We start from the raw sequence: 24,852 nt of genomic DNA, 5'->3' as shown, positions 1-24,852 counted from the left end.
GAATTGCATATATACATCTGCAGGAAAGATATTTTTTTGCTTGGGGCCTGTCTTTTCATGCTATAAATAAATATATTGTGCCCTGCCCAGATGCGCCTTCTCACAATTTAGCAGTCTACTGGAAAACTATGGCAGTTATAATTGCTGAAATGGGTCCTTCGATTCGGATTTGATTGGTGTGAAGAGGTGGTCCTTTTTCGAACTTTTTCGGTTTAATTTGCAGCAATTTGCATAATTTGTGGCTGAATGATTGGATGTGCAGTCCTGTAGGTGGGTAATGGATTGGGTATAAAAGGGCCAGACAGAGCCTTTTAAGTCCAAAAGTTAAGCCTGGGCAAACTAGAAAATCTAGAGAGCAATGGAAATTCAGAAGGTGGATTCGACGCGCGCTTTGGTGAGCCACTGGCGCATTTTTCGGTTAACGGGGCTGCATCCACCGTCCAAGGAAACCCTATGGGGCCGCCACTACAGGGCGTACTCGATAGTGTGGAATGTGGCTTTCCACTTCTGCATGTGGCTGTCCTTTTCGGTCAACTTCCTGCTGTCCAAATCGCTGGAGACCTTCTGCGAAAGCCTCTGCGTGGCCCTGCCGCACACGCTCTACATGTTGAAGTCGTTCAATGTGTACCTGCATCGCGACGAGATGCTCAGTAGCCACCGGTTGCTCCGCCACCTGGACAGGCGCTCGTGCTCCCCCGAGGAAACGCGGATCATTGATGAGGGTGTGGCCAAGGCTGCGTTCGTGTTCCGGGTCCTTAAGCACTGTGTGATGGGCGTGATGTTCGTGGGCATCCTGTACATAGTCATGGCCAGCGAACCCACTCTGATGTACCCCTCGTGGATCCCCTGGAACTGGGAGGATTCCACCGCCGCCTACCTACCCACCGTCACCCTGCACACCTTCGCCCTGATGGAGACGGCAATGGTGGTCCTCAACCTGACCACCTACCCGGGCACCTACCTCATCCTGGTCAGCGCCCACACCAAAGCGCTCGCCTGGAGGGTCGCCAAGCTGGGACACGATCAGCAACTCCCGGCAGATCGAGTGCAGGAACTCCTGATCGGGTACATACAGGACCACCAGGTCATCTTGAAGTGAGTGTGCGTAAACCCCAATTTTTAACGATAATATTTTTCGGAAAACCATAAATTATATGAGAATGGATTACACCCCTTTCTAGTAGTATTGATAGTAAAAATTCATCCAAAAGATCATTATATTTTCGAAATTTTGATTTTAACTCCCTTAAAAATAATTGCAGGCTGGTTAGATCGCTGCAGAAATCCCTATCGATGACCTGCTCGTTGCAGTTCCTCTCCACAGCATGTGGCCAGTGCACCATCTGCTACTTCCTGCTCTTCGGGCAGGTGGGGGTCATGAGGTTCACCAACATGCTGTCCCTCCTGGTGGCCTTCACCACGGAAACCCTGCTGCTCTGCTCCATGGCGGAGCTGCTCTGCCAGGAGGGCGAGACTCTTCTGGCGGCAGTCTACAGTTGCAACTGGGTGGACCAGTCGGTCCAGTTCCGGCGACTCCATCTCCAGATGCTCCAGCGCTGTCAGAAGCCACTGGTCCTGGTCGCCGGGGTGATAATGCCCATTAGCATGAAGACCTTTTTGATGGTAGATATATGCTTGAAAATAATATATATATGCTTGAAAATATATATATTTTACACCACTTGTAACCCCATTCCATTGCAGATGATCAAGGGAGCCTATACAATGCTCACTCTATTAAATGAAATGCGAAAAACGACTCTTGAAAGTCACTAGCTGATGTAAATTTGCGTAAAGCAATACTCAATACATGGATTTTCAACAGTCTCATACGGTTAAGAAACTTATTTAAAATCCAAAAGCCACACAAATATGATTAGCAACCACAATTGCATTATGTTGAATTTCTAAAGTACAATAACTTCGACTTAAAAGTATTCGTATTATAATTTCTGTGACGTTTTTAATTTATATTTTAAAGAATACAACTATTTGTCTAGGAAGAGTTAATTTCAAGCCAATAAACGAAACCCTGCTCAAAGTCAATGATCTTCATACATAAGTATTTTTAGGGTTCTTTCTTGATTAGGGCATATAAAGTGTATATTTTGGCCCCCTTTCTTTTAAATGGAATTTGAAAAACGCCCACCATCGAAACTTTTTCTGCATATTTATTGCATTTTCAACCGCGGGATTTTCACATCGCTTGGGCTTTTAATTATTGCTGCATAATGCAGGAGCTTATTATTAAATGAATTGAACGGAAGTTGTAGTAACAAAAGTTCATCTGACATCTGCGACACATGACCACACCTGCGAAAAGAGGGTTCCTTAATAGACATTTTAATTGAAACCTCCCCAAACACGTTTCCCATTTAAGCGAACGCCAGAGCTTAACGTGTTTTTATATTTTTTCGAGCCTTCGTTTGGTATCGGGCACAGTAATATCTATACTCCGTTTCGAAAATAAATACAAAATTTCATGAAAGGAAGAAAATTATGGACTATTCGGACTTGTTTTTGATAATACTTAAAAAAAAGAATATTGAAGTTGGATTATTTAATTTCAAGGGCTTTACTCCTATTCGGCTTGCATAAAAAAGGATTCAAGACCAAATCCAATAGGACTTTATATCTCGAATATAAAAATCAAAACAGGTCTGTAATATATATGCATATAGGATATTTGGGTATTATTTTTAATATACTTATACAAGCAAAGCGTTGGTCTGTACTATCTGTATTCTATATATGTAAGTATAGACTAAATTTTAGGAGTTAGGTGAAAATTAGACTTTCAGGACCACTGTTCGTTGGTAAAGTCCCCATAAGTCAATTAATGGATATGAGATTAATGATTCAACCGATGCGCGATTCAAGCGACGCTTTCAATCTGATTCATTTTCGTAGTCATTGGCCTGAATGCGTACTTAAATATTAAATTGCCATCATAATTATGTAGCCCATCAGTGCCAATTTAAATGGTTTGACAATAAGCTGGCATAAGACAGACCACTGATGCACTGATGTTCAACGGATTGCAAATGTTTTTAACTATATTTTCTTTATACATATGTTAATATCATTTTGAGACCCCACACCCTTTCAAAAATAAAAACCTTCCAATTAAAATCTGGGAAATGAGTGTTGTAATTGTAAATGTAAGATTAAAATACCAATAGCGAGTTCTATATTTTAATATCACTCTGAGATGAAGGAAATGGATCTTAGCCCTTACACGCTCTCAAAAACAAATACCCTTCATTTAAAATCTGTGAAATGAGTATATTTTTTATTAAGTGTACCAACAAAAAATGTAATTCCATAATTTTAAACGTAATATTAAAATACAAATAACGAGTTCTAAGGCTAAAAACAGTGAAGACACACAATACACATACATATATGTAGGCTTAGGCAAATGTTTATTTGGCGAGTCTATTGGAAAATTTCTTAAATATTTACACAAAAACCGAACGAGCACGGGCCAAACTCATTAAAAGTTGGAAAAGCAAACTCGAAGGCACCAGATTTGCATAACAACAAAGAGCAGGGGCTTAAAAGGGGTTAGAAATCGAGTAAAATACGTAATTAGCGTACCGAAAACAGGGGCAACAACGGCGGCTAACAAATGGGTAAGCCAAACAAAGGTTAAAGAAGCGGCAATCGGGTGGATGTGGGTGTTGAAATCGAGCTTAAAGTTAAGCTATACCAGCTCTAGGTGATGATGTTGCTGCTGGACGGGGTGAAGTTGCTGTTGCACATAGCCTGCTGCCTGCTGCTGCTGTTGCTGTTGCTGCTGTCATTGTTGCTTTGAGCGCTTTAGGGATATTTCACAATATTGTTGCTGTCACCTGGCAGCTGTCCCCCACTTGTTGCGGTTGACTGTTGCTTTGGTCCGGCTACCCTGGGTCCTGCTGCTCTTGGTCCTGCTCCTCCTGGTCCTGCTGCACCTGCTCCCGATGTTGCTGCTGTTGCACCCAGTGCTGTTGCAGCTCCCGGGTGATACAAATGCGTGCCATAATGCACGGCACCCGGATGGCTGAAATATGGTATAATGGCAGGCTGCGAACCTGCGGTCATCAGGGGTGAGGGCGTGGGACCGGCTAAAAGGGGACCGGAACCGGAAATGGCAACGGGTGCCTGCGACTTGTGTCCTTCGTCGCCCGCTCCATAGGACGACACATATTGCTGGGGGATATGGGGGGCATAAAGCGGCTGCAACATGGACGTCGGCTGGTAATGGTGGTAGTGATGGATCGGAGCACCATTTGCCGGTGACAATCTGACCACGTGAATGGGAGATGGAGCCGGAGCCGCCGATTCGTGGGCCATGTTGTAGACGGCCTTGGGGTTATTATTGCTAAAACGTGGCAATATGGTAAATTGATGTTGCTGCTGCTGTAGCTGATTTTGCTGCTCAGGGGGTGCCTGCACGTAAATGGGATTGTAGTGCACCAGGGGCAAGTGTTGCTGGCGTGTTGCCGTTGCCGCTGCTGCAGCCTGTTGTGTTGCCGCTGCTGCTGCCTCGGATGTTGCTGCCGTGCTCGTTGTTGATGTTGTCAATGCTGTCGGTGCCGTTGGCGCTGCAGGCGTGTATTTGTGTTGTTGCTGCTGTTGCTGTTGCTGCTGCGACTGTTTCAAGGACTGTTGCTGGTGCGGCTTCTGATATTGCAGTTGCTGCTGGTGTTGCTGTTGCTGTTGCTGGTGTTGCTGCTGCTGCTGCTGCAGCGGATACGCTGAAAGGAGCAAGGAAAACAATTGGGTTACAGACATCTGATTCCTCGGCTCAATCCCACGCCCCGAGCACTTTGACAGTCAGTTGCATTACGGTCGCTAATTGACCCTGTCAACGATTTCAGGCCATCAACGGGGTACAGTTGCCCCCAAACGAAACAAGTTCAAACAGGCAGGGAATTGTGGGCTCATACAGATGGAACTGTACTGGGCTGCACAAGTGTTTAATAACAAGTTGATATGGACTGGTGACATAACTTGAGGGATTTTTAGCATGAGGAAGAACAATTATAGGTATTTTAGAAAAGAATTTATTACTTCTAATAAAGAATGGCCTATTTTTTATTGGCATATCAACGGTTTGTCTTAAAAGTCAAGCAAAATAATCAGAAATTAGGAAACGATTCGAAACTGAGTATAAATAAATAAAATTGTATTCATACTTGGAAATTTGGATATTCCGACAAATCAGTTTTACATTTTAAACACATTAAGTAGATAAGTCCATTATCTGGCTTAAAAGATCAAATCATATCATTATATACCTAAGCATGGTAATATGAAATCAAAATGGGGACATAAGGGTATTACGTATTATTATTAACGGTATAAATAATCCGATCTTGATGTCAAAAATTGTAATTTTGAATTAATGTTCCATCGAAAATAGATATAAAGTGATACAGCCTCAAAGATTATAATGATTTTCTAACGATTTTTATCAGTGTAGAATATATATTAATGGTGTATGTGATGTAAACTACATTTTTGATTTACCTCCCATTGAAAGAAAGACCAAGGCAAAAATGATTCGGTATTTTATGAAAATGAGTATGGTTTCCAATCAATTGGTTTTTTTCAGTGTAGTATTTCCCCGGAAGCTATAACCAATTGCGTTTTGACTTGCTTACCATAAAGTGGACCTGGCTGTTCCGCGTATATGGTGGACTGTTGGGGCTGCGGCGGTTGCAGGAAGATCCGCTGCAGCTGCAGTTGGATCTGCGGCTGATGGTGGTGCCCCTGCGGCTGGTAGATGATTTGGGTGGGCTGGTAGGTGGGTGGTGCTGGTGGTGCAGCGACCTTGGCGTAGACGGGCTGTGGTTGTTGTTGCTGTTGGTGGTGCTGCTGTTGCAGTTGTTGGGCGGCGGCCATGAGCAGGCTGGTGGGTATTTGCAGGTAGGGCTGGTGGATCAGTGGTGCAGTGGGTCCGGCAAGTGGTGCACTGGCAGCATCTGATTGATAATAGGGTTTGTACTGACCCTGATGGTCACGGGCAAGAGGTCCACCCAGCAATTGCACCACCGGATGTCTGCTAGTGGGTGATGATTGCTGGGCAGGTGGTGCCGTACTGGTGGTGCTGGTTGAACTACTCGTGGGTGGTGGTGGCGAGTAGAGGAATTGCTGCTGCTGCTGCTGTTGCTGTTGCAACTGTTGCTGCTGCTGCAACTGTCGCATGTACGACAGCGGTATGGCAATGATGTACTGAATGCGCTGTTGCAACTTTTGCTGCTGCTGCGGCTGCTGCAGATATTTGGAATGCTGGCTGGGATTGGGATGCGGATGGGAATTGGGATGGGAATGGGAAGGGGGGTGGTGCTGGTGGTGATGGTGGGTCAGTGGTGCGGTGGCACCCGTTTCCGGCTCCAGTTCGCCGTAATTGAAAATCGACTGGGGCTGCGGCTGTGGTGGCGGCAGAGGTGCGGCAGTCGGCTTAAACGCGACTTGCCGCTGATAGGGTTCCACTTGCGGCGGCACTGCGAAGTTGAAGCGGTGCTGCGGTGGCGCCTTCGGTCCGTAGAAGGCCTAGCGAGGGGGGATAGGGGTAGAGATTGTAGTAGTTGGTTTGTTAATTAAATGCACTCGCTGTGGTTGCTGTATTGCACTGCCAGCTTTGCTTGGGCTGCATACCTGCGGTGCCGCCTCCGCTGCCGTGTAGCGCAGTGTGGTGGGTCCGAAGATGGGCGTCGGTGGCTCCGCCTCAAAGTGGCTGCTGGGCGGATAAATCGGACGGAACGGTGGGTCCTTGCTCGATAGGCTCAGGTACGGGCCACCTGCAGGTTGGTAAATTTTGCGGTGAGGCACCATAATTACAGCAAATCAATTTGGGGTCTTAGCCGAAGTTGCTACTATGTTGTGCCATCTTCCCATACTCAGGGGATTACATTTACATTGGTTAAAGAGAAATGCATCAAAGCATAGGAAACTACAAATTAGCTAATTACAAATGTATATAAAAAAATATTGACACATTTTTATTCAATGTTAAATTTTTTTAGTTTTATAATTTATAATTTACTTTGACTAAACTAATTTTAATTGGCTTACACATTTTTACTTTACTTTACTTTACTTTAGTGATTAAAAAAATGTTTATTTAATTGCAGTTATTATGAAATTAAATTTGTGTGTAAATACCAACTATAGGGGAAAGATCTGTAGGTTGTACCTCTCTTAATTTTTCCCCTTGCCTTATTGTCAATAGCCCATCAAATTTTTTGGTGTTATATATCAAAAACTCATTCTAGAAGGTCTGCAAACTTTTTGAAACTATTTATTGTTGTTAAGTTAGTCGATTTAAATTAGAAGAAATTAAAATTTTATAACTTTGTTCATTTTTTTTAATAAAATTTACCAATTTAAAATCAAAACTAGAGGCTGCTTGAGCGACTTACATTTCCTCCAAGATCAAGGAAAGAAACTTGGTCGAAAGCGAGCTTTATCGACTGAAGTGTTTTTTAACAAAATGGATATTTAAAGAAACTAATAACCTTTTTTCGAACTTTTAAGCTACAAAATTTGATGTTGGATATTGTTAGGTGATGAATAACTTATGTTTGTAGCTTTTTGGAAATTTTTTATAATGATTTAATTGACTTTTTATATAATTTTAAAAACTAAGTAAATGTAAACTTGTATGGGTAAATATTTAAGTCGATTGTCATAGATAAAAATTCCCTTTAATTATTTTACTGGCTTTTAATTATTTTACTTAAAGTGTTGTAATCAAATAAGGAAAAAACTATTTTTTGTGTTGGCAAAAGGACCTCTCCCCTGAAATATGATAACTACTCCGGCTCACCTGTCTGAACCGATGAGTCGCGCTTCTCCGTCTTGCTCTTGGGGTCGTCCTCGATGCTGGGGGTCAGCTTGGTGGTGGCGATGGCCTCGACCTTGTCCGCGGCCTTGGTGGCTATCGCCTCGACCTCCTCGCCACTGCAGCAGGTCGCCAGGAGGCAACAGCAGGCGATTGCGGCCAATACCTGGTCATTAAAAAATATGATAGCAAATGGAAATGATGAAATCAACTTAAATCGAAATCGAAATCAACTCAATAAGTCCGCCATTCTCATTGAGCTCTTGGTTTGCCATTTAGTTAATTTAGTGCACTGAATGACGGAAAAACGCGCTTGATTGGAAATATGTGCACTGCAATTCATAATAATAATTTAATTAAATTGATTTATATGCAATTATGAAAATTTTATTCACCGAAGTGCAATTGTTTTCCGCTCTTGTCACACGTTATTGTTTTTATTATTCGACTGAACATGCGATTAATAACTAATACTCGTAATTAAGCCGAGCGATGTATGTACAATGAACCTGGCATAAAGGTAATTATAAATAAGCTCTGCATAGCATAGCAGCAAATACCATTCCATTGGATGTGGGAATGTTCGAGTCCATGGTAATCCGTTCACGGTTATTACTCATATGTATGCGATAAATCTGATGTGATCTTTTGAGATGAGAAATGTTTCGGTTTGGGCAGCTTTATGGTGGTTACTTAGTGGTCCAATTGCCCGGATTGCATGGCCTTATCTATGATGGCATAATTAAGGGAGGTCAAGTCAGTGACCTTATGAGCATATCACTTTAACCAACGGTGGTGCTGACAGATATCAAATTTTAATAATAAAGAGTGACAATAGCGAATTAAATATTGTTTATTTAATTTACGATGACTAATTAACAATGGGTTTTCATCAATCAATCAATGTCATCAATTGATGGATAATTAATTTGCAGAATTATTTTTGTATACATTTTGTTATCTCATTTAAAATATTTCCTTGTAAGGTAAAAAATTGTTATATTAGTTGTCAAAATTATTCCATCAAATTAGCTCAATTGTGACATTGTAAATTAACCAAAGAAAGGCTAAGAACCAACAAAGCGATTTTGATATTATGTATGTTTTGTCTGCCAATTGAATAAAAATTGAATTATTTGATGTGATTGTTGTAATGTCCTGCAAAGTGGTCTATTATCATTTATTGTCCTTCGCGTTTAAACAAGCGTTTGTTCAATTTAATGAATAATAAACGATTGCCATCGATTCGCATCTTTACATTTTTTAAAATTTATCTCCCTTCGATTATCTGACTGCCCGCGAGCTATCAAGTGGAAATAATCAAAATAGGCGCTGATTTATATCATTATCAATATTTGATTGCCAACTTTCAGTGAGTTCGATTTTAATTATATGGGCTTAATCCTATTTTGCATTATTTACCCGTATGAGAGGCATTATTCCAGTTGGGTCTCTATTTATTCAAACCAATAAGTATACCATATATGTTGTGCACATATGCATATATATATATGTGGGGTAAATATATAATTTATGTTGTGTGTTCACTTTTTTTTCGTTTTAATTCGGTTTCCTTCTGTCACTCAATTAAAATTCGATTCGTGTGGCGAGCCAACAAAAGCGGCAAACCAAAACAAAAAAGAGAAAAAAAAAAACTAAAACAAACAAATTTATAAACACTTTTCACGGTTATTTGTTTAATGCAGACGGATGTTGTTCTTTTTTTTGTTTTTATTTTTGTTTATGTGGTTAAGTAAACGCGCCGGTGTCATCCGCGATTTTACTAGAGGCGGCTTAAATCGCTAGCTCGCGTGTTGGCCAACAAAGTGAGAGTGAAATTGGTTCGCCAGCTTTGCGCCGTTTTATAGTCGGCTCTTGGAATTACCGCTTTTGAGCTTGCAGCTGCAAACAGGCAGCTTGCAACTTGCAGCAAGCAACTTGCGGCAGGCAACTTGCAGCCAGCAACTTGCCACCGTTGGGGGCAAGCACCTTGTGGTGTCGCCGCGATCCGATACGGCTGAGCACCACCATTTGTGGAGCACAATCACGGCCATTAACCGATTGCGACTCCGATTCAGATTGCAATTCCGATTCCGATGGTCATTGTCAGCCGCAGATTCGACGCTCCAATTTGGCTTGCGTCATCGACACCCATCTTGCCCCACCTGCCATCTGCAATCGGGGATCGGAAGTAAGAGGATCGAGATACTCTCTTTATAACTCTACCTAGGGGCCTCTTTCTTAGATACTCACTTTTCAATTCTTCGCTAGTCTTTCACAAATCAATCAGTTCAATGGACCTCAGTCCACCCGGGGGCGCCAATTAATTTTTTTTTTTATCTTTTCTTACCTACAAAGATCGTTTTTATACACATTACTCGTAGAGTAACGCCCACATAATATATCATATTTGGTATAAGTGTAAAAGGGATTTTATTTTGATTATCAGCACTTGTCTTCATTCCAAAAGTGGGTTCAAATCGGACCATTCATTAAACAGGTATGAGCAAATAATGAAGTCAATGCTAGAAGGCGCTGTTGGGAGGTGTGCAATCTTTGGAACAGTCGCTGTGGTGCTTGCATATCTTTATCTCAATCGCACTTCCCTTAGCTGAGTAACAATCGTGGTCTTTAGCATTATATCTTGTTTCTTACTACTAATGATCATATGACTTATTTTTCGTCTAACTCACGTGTCTTATTTTAAAAAGTAATGGTGTTATATAAACTACAAAGTTCGTTTATTTCTTAATAGTGATAAAGTTAAGGAACTTTAAATTAACTTAACACTTAACTTTTGATGGCGTATGTTTTGACCTAATACATATTGTACATGTACCTTTTTTCTCAAGGTTGACGTGATTTTATAAAATACTAGTTACCAAATGTCAGCCCTTTTAATAATTCAACCCCTTTTTTTCGATGCTCTCTTGCAACGCGAATCGATAACGCTTAGGTCGAGAACTTTTAGTTCTATTAAAATAGTACTAATTCCTCACATTACATTAAGTGCTACTTCTCGTTGCCTTCTCTTTGTTCCCCCGAGTGGGATTAGCCTGCAATCATTAGGAGTTTGTATTTGCATTACAGGTCCTGCAAGTCCACTGGATGGGGATGGGTATGTGGATGTGGATGTACATAGATGCCTGGCCTGGTCTGGTCTTGGCCATTTCCGTTGTTGAACGAACCGTTTACAACGGACGATGATTTTACGAGCGCTCCTAATAAAATCAAGTGGCTTTCCATAAAACTTAACTGTTACTTTAGCAATAGCACACAACAACACTAACACTCATTCCGCCCCCTAACAACCGACAAACCGACCCACAGATCCACCCACTTGCCCCTATATCGTCTACCTTTTGCTGTTGCTGTCCAAAAAATGCCCATGCCATGTCAAATAAAAGTCCCCCAATTTGCAGTCGGATATAAAATGTTTGCGGCAAGTTAAAAGTTCTGTTTAGTCCCAGACTTTCTGGGGGACTGCAGAAGTTAAAAGCCTCCCTCGTCTCCTGAATTTCAGCCTGGTAACATCCATTTAATTGTTCTTTCGTTCGGACAGGAAAGTGTTATAATTAGTAGTGCCAGTGATGATGATATGGGGGCGTAGTGGATGGGGAAGTTTAGGTGGGTGGTGAAAAAGCGGTTTCTCATGCATGGTTAGCTTTTGTTCAGCAAGTTTGTTGGTTCGAAAGGTTGGCTTGGCCCGGATGAAAAGCATCTGATGATGTGCTCCAGTGCGAATATTGTGCTGAAATCAAACGGAGCAAACTTTTTCACTTTCAGCATATTGAGTTTCTCTCTACTTTTCTTTTTATTCACATCTATTGACCACAAATGGCCTCTGGTGTAATATGAAATATTAAAAGGGCTACTAGCAGAGCTTTAAAGACAATATTTTTGGGCACTATTGCGTAACATTTTAAAAGCAAATGATTCTAAAATGCCAGTTGTTCACTTGAATTATTAATCTAAATGGTAGTTTAAAGGTCAAAAATAGGTTTATATCACAGACGTGGCGTTCAAATACTTTATGTTTATTATTGTAGAAATCATTACCATATAGATAAACGACCTTAACGCATTAGCAACTGATTAAAATCGGCGCTGCCAGCCAAATTCGCATAATTACAAATTAAAACATGACATAATTATGAATAAGGAGTGTAATCGAATCCCACTGAAATTTAACCTAATCGAATTGCAGTGCAACAAAACCGAACCAATTTTCAGCCACGAATAATTGCATCAGCTTTATAATGAAATATTTTAATTTGCCACCCGCTCCATTTGGAATTTCAGAGTTCACATCAGAATGGTATCGAATGCGGGCCAAATTATAGATGAGTGCACAAACGGGTTCGGTCGAATCGAACCCGATAATCCAGGGCGGTATCGAATCGCCAACGATAATGTTGGCAGTTTGTCATTTGCGAGACCACATAATTTATGGGCAGACATACGTAGACCATTCCAGAAACTAATTAGGGAGGCCGAGGGGTCGGGAACTGAAAACTCAGTGCTCAAAACTGGTAACTGGAAACTGAAGGCGGTACACACATCGGGCCAGGAAACGGCGATGCGTTGGCAATCGGACTTATGCAATCCACAGTCGAAACTAAATCAGTGCGGCCAGGCCAACTGGAAACTGGTTATCAAAAGCCCCCAAAAGGAAGCGTGCAGAGCCATCGGCGATCGGCCATCGGCCAGCGCCAATTATTTTCACGGAAATGCACCTCGAGCTGTCGCATTTTGGGTGAAATGTAGCCACAAACTGAGATCCGCAGCCAGGTGGGATCCCGGTCCCCAATAGCCCATACACAATCCCCAGTCCCCAAAAGAAACACCCCATCTAACTGGTTTCATCGGACTTTGGCTTGACAAGTGCACTACTAGCCTTCTTTTGGGGCTTCCGGCGATCTCTTGGCTATAATCGAATTCACCTGGTAGTTAAAAAAATATATTTGCAAGAGATTATACATGTTTGAGTCCAGAAAAGACCCCTATTAATTAATACATTTTATTGTTAGTTAGTTTAGTTATTTCTAAGATTTCTATGCCATTTCAACTCTGCTAAAAATTTGAGACGTATATGATAAATTTGTTATCAATAAAAATCTATATTTTTCAATGGAAACGTGTTAGGCTGATTACACATTTATTACATTTAATCACTATTATCCTTAAAAATTTAACTAAATTTAATCTCTATTTTAAATGTTTATTATCAAAGTATAAGATTATTTTCAATCAGGGACTGCAAGCAACATTTATGGGATTGAACAAAAAGCTCAAGTGAAAAAAGGGTCTAAATGAGCTATCCAAAACAGTAAAATTATTTATTTTCAATTTTTTAAAATTATAAAATAGCTCTTATTATCTGAAATTTTTTTTTAAAGTTGATATAACAGTTTTTCAATTATTTTGGATATAAAAATGAAAACCAAATCCCTTTCAAGCCACGCGGATTATAAAGAATAGGAACATTCATATGTAATCTTCTTTGGATCAATACTTTTCATATAATATACCACATTTTATACATGAATGTTTGAATTTTTGTTAATATAAATAAATATCTAATATGTGTGGTTGTTATAAAATTCGAAAAGATGTCTAGGTAATTTCAAAATTGTATTCCTTTTCCCCTGAATATAGTGTAGTGATAGGGTATTTCCAAGCCTCTTTCCTTTATTGCCTCTCCTTCGGAAACAAACAGAGATATCCATTAAGCAAACTGTATTAAAGCCGCCAAAAGGCTGGCTGCCATGGGCTTCCTATGGCCATATATCTTATAAGGTGGGTAGAATTCGCAGTCGGCTTAAAGTGGACCCCGAAATTCGCTCAAGGTAAGCGGTTCCCCAGGCCAGACTCTCTGCCTGCGACTCAAAGTGGTTGTCAACGCAAAAACTAAACCCAACCACATTGGCCATCCAAACCAGATTGCGTGCCCCCATCTCCCTGGCTTTTTAGCCATCCAGCTATCCATACAACTACCAACTCCCCACCTCGGGCCACCTAACTTGGCCAGCTCCAACTCCCCGAACAGTTAAAAGCTAAATTATTCATTACAATTTCCGCGCTGATGGGGGGAAATAAAAAAAACGCGAACACACTTGCAGATACGGGGAGGCGAAAAAGTTTTCCATGGAAATGCTTCAAATGCTCATTTGAATCTGCCACGTAATTTAGCTTGCGGTCTGTGCCAGTGCTCAACTTACTTGTGCTAAGGGGAAACCAGCGCGAATTGGGCGCTGTTTTAAACGCAGCAGTTGACTTTAAGTAAGTTTGCATTGCGCCCCATCGAAACGCTGCCAATTTCTGTTGCCAAACTCTGTGACAGTGGCTCACAGAGTTAAGCTATTTGTTTTTTCCTTCCGCCTACAGTTGAGATTCTGTACGACGAACTTGGGCCAATTATATTTCCTGGAAATCAAATAACACCGTATAACATCCACCTAATTTATAATTTTTAAAGTACCTATACATTAATTTATTATGTTAAAAAAGTAGCACAAAAATGAAGATGGTCTTTCAAGACGTCCAAACTCTATGACATTTAATAAAATCTACATTTTGCAGTTTAAAAAAAAAATATATCACCCTATGCCTTAAAACTAAAATATGTATCAGTGGATTAACCAATAAGTTATATATATTAAGAAGTATTACATAGATGTATGTGTTCTTTATGACTTCAAATGAAATGAAAATTCTGTTTAAAAAATTTTGATCACCTAATATTTTAAGCTAAAATATAAAATGCATCATTAGATTGCCCAAAATATTACTAATGTAAAATAAATAATACACATATGTAGCATAAATTGAAATAAAAGTTTTCTAGTGGAAAGTAATGTATGTTTTTAAACTAAAATATAAAAAATGTTTTATTTGATGGCCAAATTAAATATTAATTAAAATAAAATAAAATAATACACAGATGCTCTTTTAAAATTAGGAAAGTTCAAAATGTATTTCCCCATGGAATATATTCCACAATACTATATTATAGACTTTTATGATCAGCTTAATTATACTTAAGGAAATAAATATAATTTATAATGAAGCCAGTCTTTTAAGTACTTAAAAACACAATCTAAAGCTTCTTAAATCTCGGATCTTCAGAGTTCTCTCTGTATTTTGTTTGTATAGCGTTCCTTTTTTTTTTTTGCTTACGCAGCTTATCATGCATTCAACGCGATATATTGTGTCCTTGGCCACTTGTTGTGACACCCCAATTGACCGCCCAGCCACCCACAACCCGCCCCCTTGACTCTCTTGACTTTTAAACCAGGCCAAAAACTTTCTTTAATTTTAATCAAAAAACATTTTGTTGCTGCTGCTGCTTTGTGGGCGGCTGGAAAAAAGCGTTTAATTGGGCAAGGGAATACGCACTACAAACAACCAAAAATAAAGCGGAGGCAGCAACAGAGAGCCAACAATAAAACAGGCCAACGGAGAAAGTTTAGAAAGAATGAAAATGAAAACAAAGTGAATACAAGCTGACAACTAATTTAATCAAGTACAGAAAGGGCCAGGCGAAAGACGAATATTCTGAGGGGAGAAAGTGAAAAATAACAAATTTATTAAGATAAGTAAGGATGCCAATCGTTTAGGAACATATGTACGAATTTGTTAGAATCTGAAAAAATGCGGGATGATATTTGACAAGACCCAGAAATACCATGATACTTCCTTCTTTGCTAAAAAGACCAAAGGGATTTCGTTGATTCGGACCAGGTCCTGGCTTCAATTTGAAAACGCATTCAACCGTTTAACCAAAAATACACACAGCAGACATATGAATAAACAAACACGGCCAACAAATGAACAAACATGACATTTATCTTAGCATAAATCACAAAAACCTGTAACTGACAGTACGCCTTTTCTGAGAGCGCTTTGCCATTAGAGCTACCAAAATGCCAAATGCACAGAAAGGGTTGCCTAATAAAGCCCAAAACCCCCGAAACCCTCGATAGAGCCCCCCCCCCTTATAAAACCCAAACCCAAACCCAACGCCAATCCTTGTGGCAACTAAAATAAAAAGAAAATTGCTCAGTCAAATGAAAAACTCTTTAAATGCAATTGCTGGCCGAGCGTCGATTTGTTCACTGAATATTTTGTGGATGCATTCCGAGGTGGACGATGGTCGATGGTCGGTGGGCAATGGGCAATGGGCTATGTGGAGTGGAGGGCCAAGTAAACATTACGAAACCAGTTAGCAGATAGTATAATTTCCGCTATCGGCGTCCGTATCCGGCGAACGACAAGGAATGCAGGACACTCCGGCTTTGGTTGCATGTAACCCAGGCGAAAGAACAAAAATAAATGCATCTGGACTATTGGGTACTTGGTATTATTTGCCCTTAAATAAAGAAGGTATTGTGCACCTCAAGGTGCTAGCTAAAGCATAAAATTACTCAAAAACTATTCAATTTACTTCCACAAATCTACTTTCCACAAAAGTAGCAGTAAACTTGTTAAAATTAAATTAAATAAATAAAATTAATAGTGTTATATGTTGTACTTTTAAATCAAATATATAACTAAAATATTAAAAATAAAGAACATTACAAATATTTAGTATTTAGAATACTGTGAAAATGTTTCTATACTGTTCTATACTGTTTAAGTTCCAAGGCCTTGATATTTATGAGTATTATATATATTCTTTTAGTAATGCAAAATGTTGGTTTTAGTATTTTTTTTACCTAAATTCAGATCTTTTTTCGTTCGTTTTATTGCAGATTAAAGTATGAAATATATACAATGAAAACTAAAAAATTTTAACATTAACACTCAAAAATGTTAGTGACCAAACTAAGATCTTTATTTTTGTACTATCCTTATTAAAATTCCAAGATATAAATATTGATTTCAATATATAGGTGCACAAAAAAAAAATTGATTTTCGTACCTATTTTGTGCGTTAATATAAGCTGTCATAGAGTTGGTTAGTTTTATTATGATTTAAAGTGCACATTTAGCTAATATAATATAGAAAAATTCAAATAAGGCATTTAGAAAACTGTGAAAGATTTATTTTCATACAGCCATTCATTTCAATTCCTAGAAGTTAATATCTCTATTGATATATTGGCCAACCTCCTTTATTCGCCATAAAAAATCTATCATATTGGCAAAAAGACTATGCAAATTTTATGACACACATTTTGTATAGGGCTGATAAGTTTTCTTAACCAACCTTGCACAAATATACCCCAGTTTTTTATGAGTACCGAGTAGGTTTCTCCTGGAATAGCGGCAATTGGCAAGCTCCGAATAGGAGCCATGCCATGAATAAGTAAGCGAGTTTCCAAGAAGCGCCAGCAATTGGTGCCATGTAGCCGTTGCATCTGGTTCGTTTCCTTCTGGTTCTGGTTTTATCGGGGCGGTCGGTCATTCAGGACCTCCATAAGCTGTAAAGCTTATTACGGCTCGAAAGAATGCCTCCGAATCGAAGGAATGGCCCTTCGGTAAGTAACGTTCGCTTTTTTCACAGTGCTTCTGAGAAAACATGTACCCGCATAAATTTCCCTGCAATGGACAACCGCATTGTACATGCAAATATTTCCAGATGTAAGAAACAGCAGTGGAATTAAAATAGAATAGATGCTTTCAATGGCTTTGGCTTTGATTCGAAAAAAAACAACAGGCTGTTTGAGCTTTTATTGTGGTGCATTGCATTTGTTTTTTCTGAATGAATTGAGTAACCATGTGGAATTAATGAAGGTCAAAGACAGACTTATTTTTAGAGCTAAAAAAAGTATCTTGTAATATGTATCTTATGCATGAATTTGGTAAAAAGTATCTTAAACATAAATTTAGGCAATTTATCATAAGCCCTACATATATTATTACCGGTAATACACTTACTATTATCATATTGCAACTCTCTTTTCTTATATGTAACTTCTTAAAATATACCTTTATATTTTTTCACAAATATTGTGGTGCATTCAATTTGTTTTTTCTGAATGAATTGAGTAACCATATGGAATTAACGAAGGACAAAGACAGATTTATTTTTAGAGCTAAGAGATGTATCTTGTAATATGTATCTTATGAATGAATCTTCTAAAAAGTATCTTAAACATTAGTTTAGGCTATTTATCTTAAACCCTATATTATAACCGGTAATAAACTTATTATTATTGTTTTCCAACTCCCATTCTTTCTATGTAACTCCTTAAAATAAACCTATGTATTTTTTTCACAAGGATATTATTCTCATTTACACACAGCCAAAAGTAAGATACATTTCAAATGAAAATTCACATTTAATGTTGTAAAATTAAACTCATTTGTTTTCTGTTTCTGGAAATACACATCAGCAATATCATATTAGTATGTTTGAAATATGTTTATTTGCATAATGAGCTGTTCAATGGGGTACATTTCGATCATTATTTGGTATAATTTTTCATAGCTCTGCATGAAAAGTCCATTAAAAATTGGAGCACTCATTGAGTAGCGCCAACAACAGGCAGCCAGGAAATTAAAAGGGAATAGTGAGCCGAGCAAAAGCCTGCTTGTAATTGACGCCCACAAAGAAAGGAGTCGGAAAAGTCACCCGGTGGGTGGTGGTGAAAAGTGGGTGGCAAGTGGGTGGCGAGTGGGTGGCGATGGGCTGCCGGCAATTGGGCTGCTGCTGTGGCAAACCGTGTAAGCCATCTTCCCTTCGAATTTCCACTCCCATCATCCGAGGCAGTCAAGTGTGCAACACTTTGGGGCATTCGCAGCATGCGCGGCAACTTTGCATTTTACCCGGCTTCCCCTGTTTTTTTCTTATTTTTTTCAACATTTTTCCTTTTTTTTTCGAGCTGAGCTGAGTCACTTACTCACTCACTCAGTCAGTTAAGTTTCCTGCCCCAGCAATTATATCATTTCCCCAATACCAAGTGCCTGCCCAGCTACTCAGCGCCGAGTCTCGTTTCATTCGTGCGTGAACGAATTTAAGCTAATTTGCACATTTTTCATATATATTTTTTTTTTTGTATTTGTTCAACGCCTAATTCCGTTTTTCATTTTCATTTTAAGTTCCATTGCCACTGCTTCAGTTTTTCATTTTTTTTGCCTTTGATCGAAATGCGGTATTTCGACTTCACTTGTGCACCAACTAAAGCGTCAAATTGTCGGTTGTTGTTTGACAGGAAGAGGAAGATGGTACTGGGTCTCCCACGCAGCACAGATGATTAGCATTTAGAGTCTATTAAATTGCCATTAAAATAGCTTAAGTATAGGGGAACATATTTCCGCTAATAACTTTATTTACGAGAGCCAGGCGGATTTTACTATGATATTTGTAAATTGCTATATTACATTGTTTTTAATGTTTATCAGTAGGAAGTTACAATTAACTTATGGAAAATTGATGGCACTCCACATAGTAACGAATCGCACCGGTAGAATGCTCAAGGAGACTACTATAAGTAGCCGCAAAATTTAAAATCTTCTTTGATATTTCAATCGAAACAAGTAATACACCGATCTAAAGGTATTCTGATTTTCTTAAAATTTTTAAGATCTTTAATAAGTCGATTGGTTTAGGAGAAGTTGCGATAGAAATAGTTATATAGAATATTTAAGCTAGGAAACCTGAGAAGCAAAAGGTACCGCACATACGATAGTGTATTTATTTACTCAATTTTAAAACCATTTTTCGTCACAAAAGTTGATATCAAGACTTTCTATGTTGGAGGTGCGATCGTTACTATTTTTTACCTCGCTGAAAGGTGTTTTTGCTTGATAGTTATATATTGTTACATATAGTTTTACATACGACTGTGTGGTTGTAAGTGATTTTATTAATATTAAAGATTTTAAATATATATTTTATAAGACATGGAATTTTGTTTAATGCCCAAATTGCGTTTCCTGGAATTGGATTTATTGGCATATCTGTATCTCAATTTATAAAGTGCTATTCGGCTGCAAAGACTTTTTAAAATAAATGCAGTCAGCTTGTCGAAATTAAAGCAAGTGTTATATTGCCGTGAGGCCGTCAGCTTAAGCTTCTTACATAATTTAAACCAAAAAAAGTAAGTAAAAATTGTGAAATTTAAATAAATCTGGGCTGGTGAAGAGGATTTTCAGTTAATTGGCCGCGATTCAATTTGGCAGGACTCATTACTTTTATTTTATTAAAATGAGGCAAGTGTTTCCGTACGCTTTCGGGCCAATGGAGCGCATGTGAATCAAATTTGTGACTCACGCACACGACAGCCTCGGCTCTTTAAACACGGCCAACGTGTGGTATGAGTAATGAGTTCCAAGCGCAGCGCGACAGGGCAAGGAAATAAATGAGCAACTGTTTGCTCGCTCCGGTTGAAAGGTTGAAAGGGAGTGGCTCTGAATGCTACGGCCCGGCTAAGTGGCGAAGGAAATCCCAGTGGCAGGCCCTCAAGTGACCTAGAATTTTTCATGAACATTTAAATTTACTTTCCTGATGTGTACTTAAACTGGCAAATTTTCAAATTGAAAATTACAAATCATTTATTATTGCACATTTTGTATTTCTTCGTCTTTAGCTGAGAATTGGAAAATTTTATGGAAACAAATAAGGCAACACTGTTTGCACTGTAAGAAAACCTTTTAAACAGAAATGCAATGAAACGTATATTTTCAAAAAATAAAAATAAAAGTATTTCTCATATATTGTTGCACTTATGTATTTCTTTGGCTTTAACGAAGAACTAAAAAATTATTTGAAAACAAATAAGGGAACACTGTAAACACTGTAAGAAAACCTTTTAACTAGAAAAACAATGAAATTTATGTATTCATATGTAATGAATCATAATTTTAATAAATGTATTTATCATTTATTTTGAGAAGAATTTCACAGTTTAATGAAAAGTAACTATAATAAGGGAACAGCTATACACTGTAAGAAAACGTATTTACCATTAATACAATTATAATTATATTCATAAATACTTATAAGTTTTTCGTACTCACATTTTTTGTACAGACTTTGCAACTATAAGTAGGTATGTAACGCTTTAAAAATGTATAAGTGTGCATATTTTAAATTATATAAAGTTTGTTTCAATTGCAACCAAACTACTGTAGTGAGAACTTTTTTTCCTTACATGTTTTACATTTTTACTGTGTACAGAGGTTTTTTTTAGTAAAAAGTGAAAGGGTTGATGGTGCGACCAAATATTTGTGCAAATTTCATATTAAATGCCATTTTAAATGTATGAGCAGAAGAAAAAGTCTGGTAAATTTACTTTTTTAACCTCGGAAATAAAGAACTTATTTACTTTAATAATTTAACATGTTCTTTTTTTTACCAATCATTTTCTAAAAATAATTATAATATTTGATGTTCCATGTTCTCTCCTTGAATTTAAATAGGAACTTGAATGCATGATTTTAATTGTAAAGATTTAACAATGTTAATAGTACTCAGGTAATAAAAAGGAGTGCTTTTTGACCACATGCTGGCCCTTTCTCCGAGGGCAGACTGTACTTTTAGCCACTCAATTCCGTTTTGTGTCCATGTCCAGCCAGGTTCGTTAGATTGCCAACTTAATTTCCTGCATGGACTGCAATACCACTCAACGGGCCAGGTAAAATGAACAATTGCAGGGCGAAAATGAAATGAAATTTCATTCTGTGAAATCATTAAATTTGCAAGCAAATGGAATGTGCCAGAAAGCCGACTTCTCTGGGGCTAATAAGTTACTTAGTGCTACGGGCACTGGCAGCACATCTTCGTCACAATATGCACTGGAAAGTGGAGAGCTTTTTTCGAGGCCACAGGAAGTCAAAGTGCGAGTCCTGGGGAGCGAAAGTTAATGGCCGACACGTAGTTGGGAACTCACACTCTGGCAGCCAGGACGACCGGCCAGAAAGGATCCTCCGTGCCGTCCTTTAATACGCTTCTCTATTTGGCGTCGCCTTTTTACATATTTAATGAAATTATTTTCAACAATTTATAATTGCCACGAGCAGTCAGTTTGGCCGGGATACTCGGCACCTCGTATCCTTAGGTCCTGCCACGCCACCTATCCCACCATCCCACCATCCCACTCCCCCCATCAATGTCCTTGACTGTGTTTTAGTTAAATGCGCCCCGGGGAGCGTTTTGCCGGCAAACAAATTATTATAAAGATATACACGAAAATATGTATATTTTTATATGTACGTCGGTTGGTAGGGGGCAGTATCTAGATGTGGTAGCGCTACCTGCATCCTGGATTAGGGATCCCGTGTCCCCCGGCGCCAGTTAAGCGGCCCCCCCTTAGCAAGCGATTTACCTGCCGCCCCTGAACGATTAACAATCTAAATAATAAGGGTCTGCATATAATCAGACAATGTGAGCCAGAACTTTTACCATATAACGAAATTCTTAAAACACATCTAATTAGCCAACATCTTAGTCACATTTTTCGGAACTGAATAAATTAAGCTTTTTACGGAATTTAATCTTATGCATCGTATGCATTAGGGATGCAAAAACATCGATAGTGAGTACATCGATGTTTTCAACATCGATGTTTGTAAGCATCGATATATCGCTAAAACATCGAAATTTCGCGAAAACATCGAAATTTTGCTAAAACCTCGAAATTTCGCTAAAAACATCGAAATTTTCTTCAATTTATGAATATATACCATAAAACCCTCCAAATATTAATTAAAATATTGTTTTTATGAAACTTATTATAAACTTATATTTATTCAAACAAAACAACAACAATATTTTCAGAAACAAATAAAAAAGCATAATCTTAATACATATTTTAACGAAATCATAAAGAAAAATGGAATCACATTATTTCAGTTCAGTTCACTTCAGTTCAGTTCAGTTCAGTTCAGTTCAGTTCTTACTTATCTTACTTATCTAATCGATATCTATATCTTAACTAATAATCCACTGGTTTTTCTGTAAAAACAACAGCATGTTCAAAGTTTTAGGTTTAAGTCGAGATCTCTTTTCGTCCGCGATTTGTCCTGCCTTGCTGAAAGTCCTTTCCGAGTCAGTAGATGTCGCAGGTATACATAAATATTTTAACGCGCACTGCGCAAGATTGCTGAATTGAACTTCATTAACCTGTAAGAAAATAGGGTTATTCAAGAAGAAATGTAAAACCTGTCCATTGTGCCGAGAGGAACCGCCCTAATATGTTTTACCTGTATCAAACTGTAACAATACTTAATAAAATGGAAAAATGTGCACTTTTTCCCAATTTACGTACCACTTGCTTTGCGTGTGTATCTCTTAGTGATAACATCGATGTTCGAAAAAAAGCATCGATACATCGCTGTTTTAAAAAACATCGATAGTATCGATAGTGACATCGATGTTTTTGCATCCCTAGTATGCATACCAAATGTTGTAATTCTTAAAGTGTTGCTGGAAAATCGGAGTAACGACATCATTTTTTATATATTTTGTTGTGAATTTAAAATGCAAACTTTAAATGCATTTATCTCTATATTAAATATGCATAACTCTAAGATATACATTTAATAATGTGTAAATACAGATTCAACAACTTACATAAACCATGCACTATTCAAAACCCAATTAAAATATAAAACTTGTTGAGTTTTAAAATAATTTTAGACTAATGTAAATGTAATATTAATAAAATTTACAAATGACCACGTCATTGATACTGCTAACTAAACGATATCGTCCCAGTGGGTACTTATAATTCCCAATTGGTTCTAGCTAAAAAGTAATGACCTAGGTGCTGTGGCAACCGATAAGTATGTTAACAGAAATTTATTTCGGCATAACTTACTTCCAATTTTAATGTGTTTGCGCTTTTGGATATGTTGGGATGCTATCATCCTGGTTCTGGATTACAGGAAAGAGCTGGAGAGTTAGCGGGAGTTGGCAAGCGAACAAGTGAATTAATATGTAAGTACATAAAAAAGTTTGTATGTTTTGGTAAACACAGCAAATAGAGCTCGAGAACAATCCATGGTGGGACCATCGATTGTTTTTCTAAAACAATCGAAAACCATCGATGGTCCCACCATCGATTGTTCTCGAGCTCCATTTGCTGTGTTTACCAAAACATACAAACTTTTTTATGTACTTCCATATTAATTCACTTGTTCGCTTGCCAACTCCCGCTAAAAAAGTGATGGGAAAAGCATAAAGTGATGGGCAAAAAAAAAAAGGAAAACCATCGACTTTCACGAAATTTTGAGACAATCGATACTATCGATGTTTCCATCGATTGTTCTTCAGCTCTATTACGGGATGCAATAAATGGGTAATTAAAAATAAAATTAAATATTTTTTATTACGCCTCTGGTAAGTAAGTATTTTATAACAGATGACCTTGTCATATACCTAATATTATTTTAACTGCAAGGGTGTATAAAGTTCGACTTGCGGGGGTCTTCGTAAAACAAATCTTAAAATGCTACAAATTATTTCATGAGCAATATCTGTTGGTTCTTACTCATAAGCCAGGCCCTTTCCATATAATATTGGTAATGCATGTGCATATAAATATTTATATCTATAAATAAATCATAAATTTCGTTTTGAGCTGGGAACCTTCTGTCTTTTTGTTTGGCACGTAATTCAGCAATTTGGTGAGTGGCTGAAAAAAGGCTTTTGAATTTTTAATTGGAAAGGCAACCGTGCGTGCCCCGAACCCTCCTCTTCCCTCGGGCAAGTGTTGTAATAATAACAATATGGTATCTCCGCCTAAATCCCTTTTATTGGGCTTGTCTGCTGCTTATCATTTGACAGCCTCCGGCTGCGTAGAGAACCCTTATCAAAAGTGCGAGACGTCACATTATATTGAGCCAAAATCAGTTTACAACGTGTGTGCGAGGCGAGGGGAAATAGTGGGGGGCGTGATAGGAATGCCAGAGAAAACACGGATGGGAAATCTATTTCGTATTTACCCATTTTCCTTGTCACATCCAACTAAGGAGGGAAAATGTTGGGGGGTACCTCTGCAGGCTTATTGCACAGAACAATGCCATCAATCAAACTTGGCTAATAATGTGAATATCTGCGACCTCTGACCGGT

General features: G+C 38.4%; 2 protein-coding genes and 1 long non-coding RNA gene across 4 annotated transcripts; 1 reads left to right on the top strand and 2 right to left on the bottom strand.

The window, feature by feature from the left end:
- The first annotated feature begins 329 nt into the window (after nt 1–329).
- LOC108005153 (putative odorant receptor 19b) lies at nt 330–2,041 on the top strand. Its single transcript, XM_017068327.4, has 3 exons — nt 330–1,095; nt 1,263–1,623; nt 1,705–2,041. Exons 1-3 carry the CDS (start codon nt 359–361, stop codon nt 1,774–1,776), a joined length of 1,170 nt encoding a protein of 389 aa, XP_016923816.3. The 5' UTR covers nt 330–358; the 3' UTR covers nt 1,777–2,041.
- A 1,247-nt stretch (nt 2,042–3,288) lies between these two features.
- Nucleotides 3,289–9,752, bottom strand: LOC108005154 (ataxin-2 homolog). The gene is made up of 5 exons (XM_036819917.3): nt 9,254–9,752; nt 7,817–7,997; nt 6,646–6,788; nt 5,649–6,540; nt 3,289–4,739 (listed from the first exon to the last, which is right to left on the bottom strand). Exons 1-5 carry the CDS (start codon nt 9,266–9,268, stop codon nt 3,823–3,825), a joined length of 2,148 nt encoding a protein of 715 aa, XP_036675812.3. The 5' UTR covers nt 9,269–9,752; the 3' UTR covers nt 3,289–3,822.
- Nucleotides 9,753–22,492: 12,740 nt separating this feature from the next.
- LOC139353389 (uncharacterized) lies at nt 22,493–23,172 on the bottom strand. Of its 2 annotated transcripts, none has more exons than XR_011604680.1 (2): nt 23,047–23,172; nt 22,493–22,901 (listed from the first exon to the last, which is right to left on the bottom strand). It is a non-coding gene; the product is annotated as an uncharacterized lncRNA (long non-coding RNA). The 2 variants fall into 2 exon arrangements; XR_011604679.1 differs by having other exon boundaries at nt 22,982–23,065.
- Nucleotides 23,173–24,852: the final 1,680 nt, after the last annotated feature.

This window comes from Drosophila suzukii, chromosome X, assembly GCF_043229965.1.
Source record: "Drosophila suzukii chromosome X, CBGP_Dsuzu_IsoJpt1.0, whole genome shotgun sequence".
In the NCBI taxonomy this organism is placed as follows: domain Eukaryota; kingdom Metazoa; phylum Arthropoda; class Insecta; order Diptera; family Drosophilidae; genus Drosophila; species Drosophila suzukii.
Note: the sequence above shows the minus strand (reverse complement) of the source record. Positions and strands in the feature narration are given on the sequence as shown.

What these genes read in the sequence shown, in the direction of transcription:
- LOC108005153 (XM_017068327.4), top strand. Translation starts at nt 359, where the DNA reads ATGGAAATTCAGAAGGTGGATTCGACGCGCGCTTTGGTGAGCCACTGG. An exon ending in GACCACCAGGTCATCTTGAA is followed by an intron (nt 1,096 to 1,262) that starts GTGAGTGTGCGT and finishes AAATAATTGCAG; the next exon opens with GCTGGTTAGATCGCTGCAGA. An exon ending in GCATGAAGACCTTTTTGATG is followed by an intron (nt 1,624 to 1,704) that starts GTAGATATATGC and finishes ATTCCATTGCAG; the next exon opens with ATGATCAAGGGAGCCTATAC.
- LOC108005154 (XM_036819917.3), bottom strand. An exon ending in CAGCGGAGGCGGCACCGCAG is followed by an intron (nt 6,541 to 6,645) that starts GTATGCAGCCCA and finishes CCCCCTCGCTAG; the next exon opens with GCCTTCTACGGACCGAAGGC. An exon ending in ACAGCCAGGTCCACTTTATG is followed by an intron (nt 4,740 to 5,648) that starts GTAAGCAAGTCA and finishes TGCTCCTTTCAG; the next exon opens with CGTATCCGCTGCAGCAGCAG.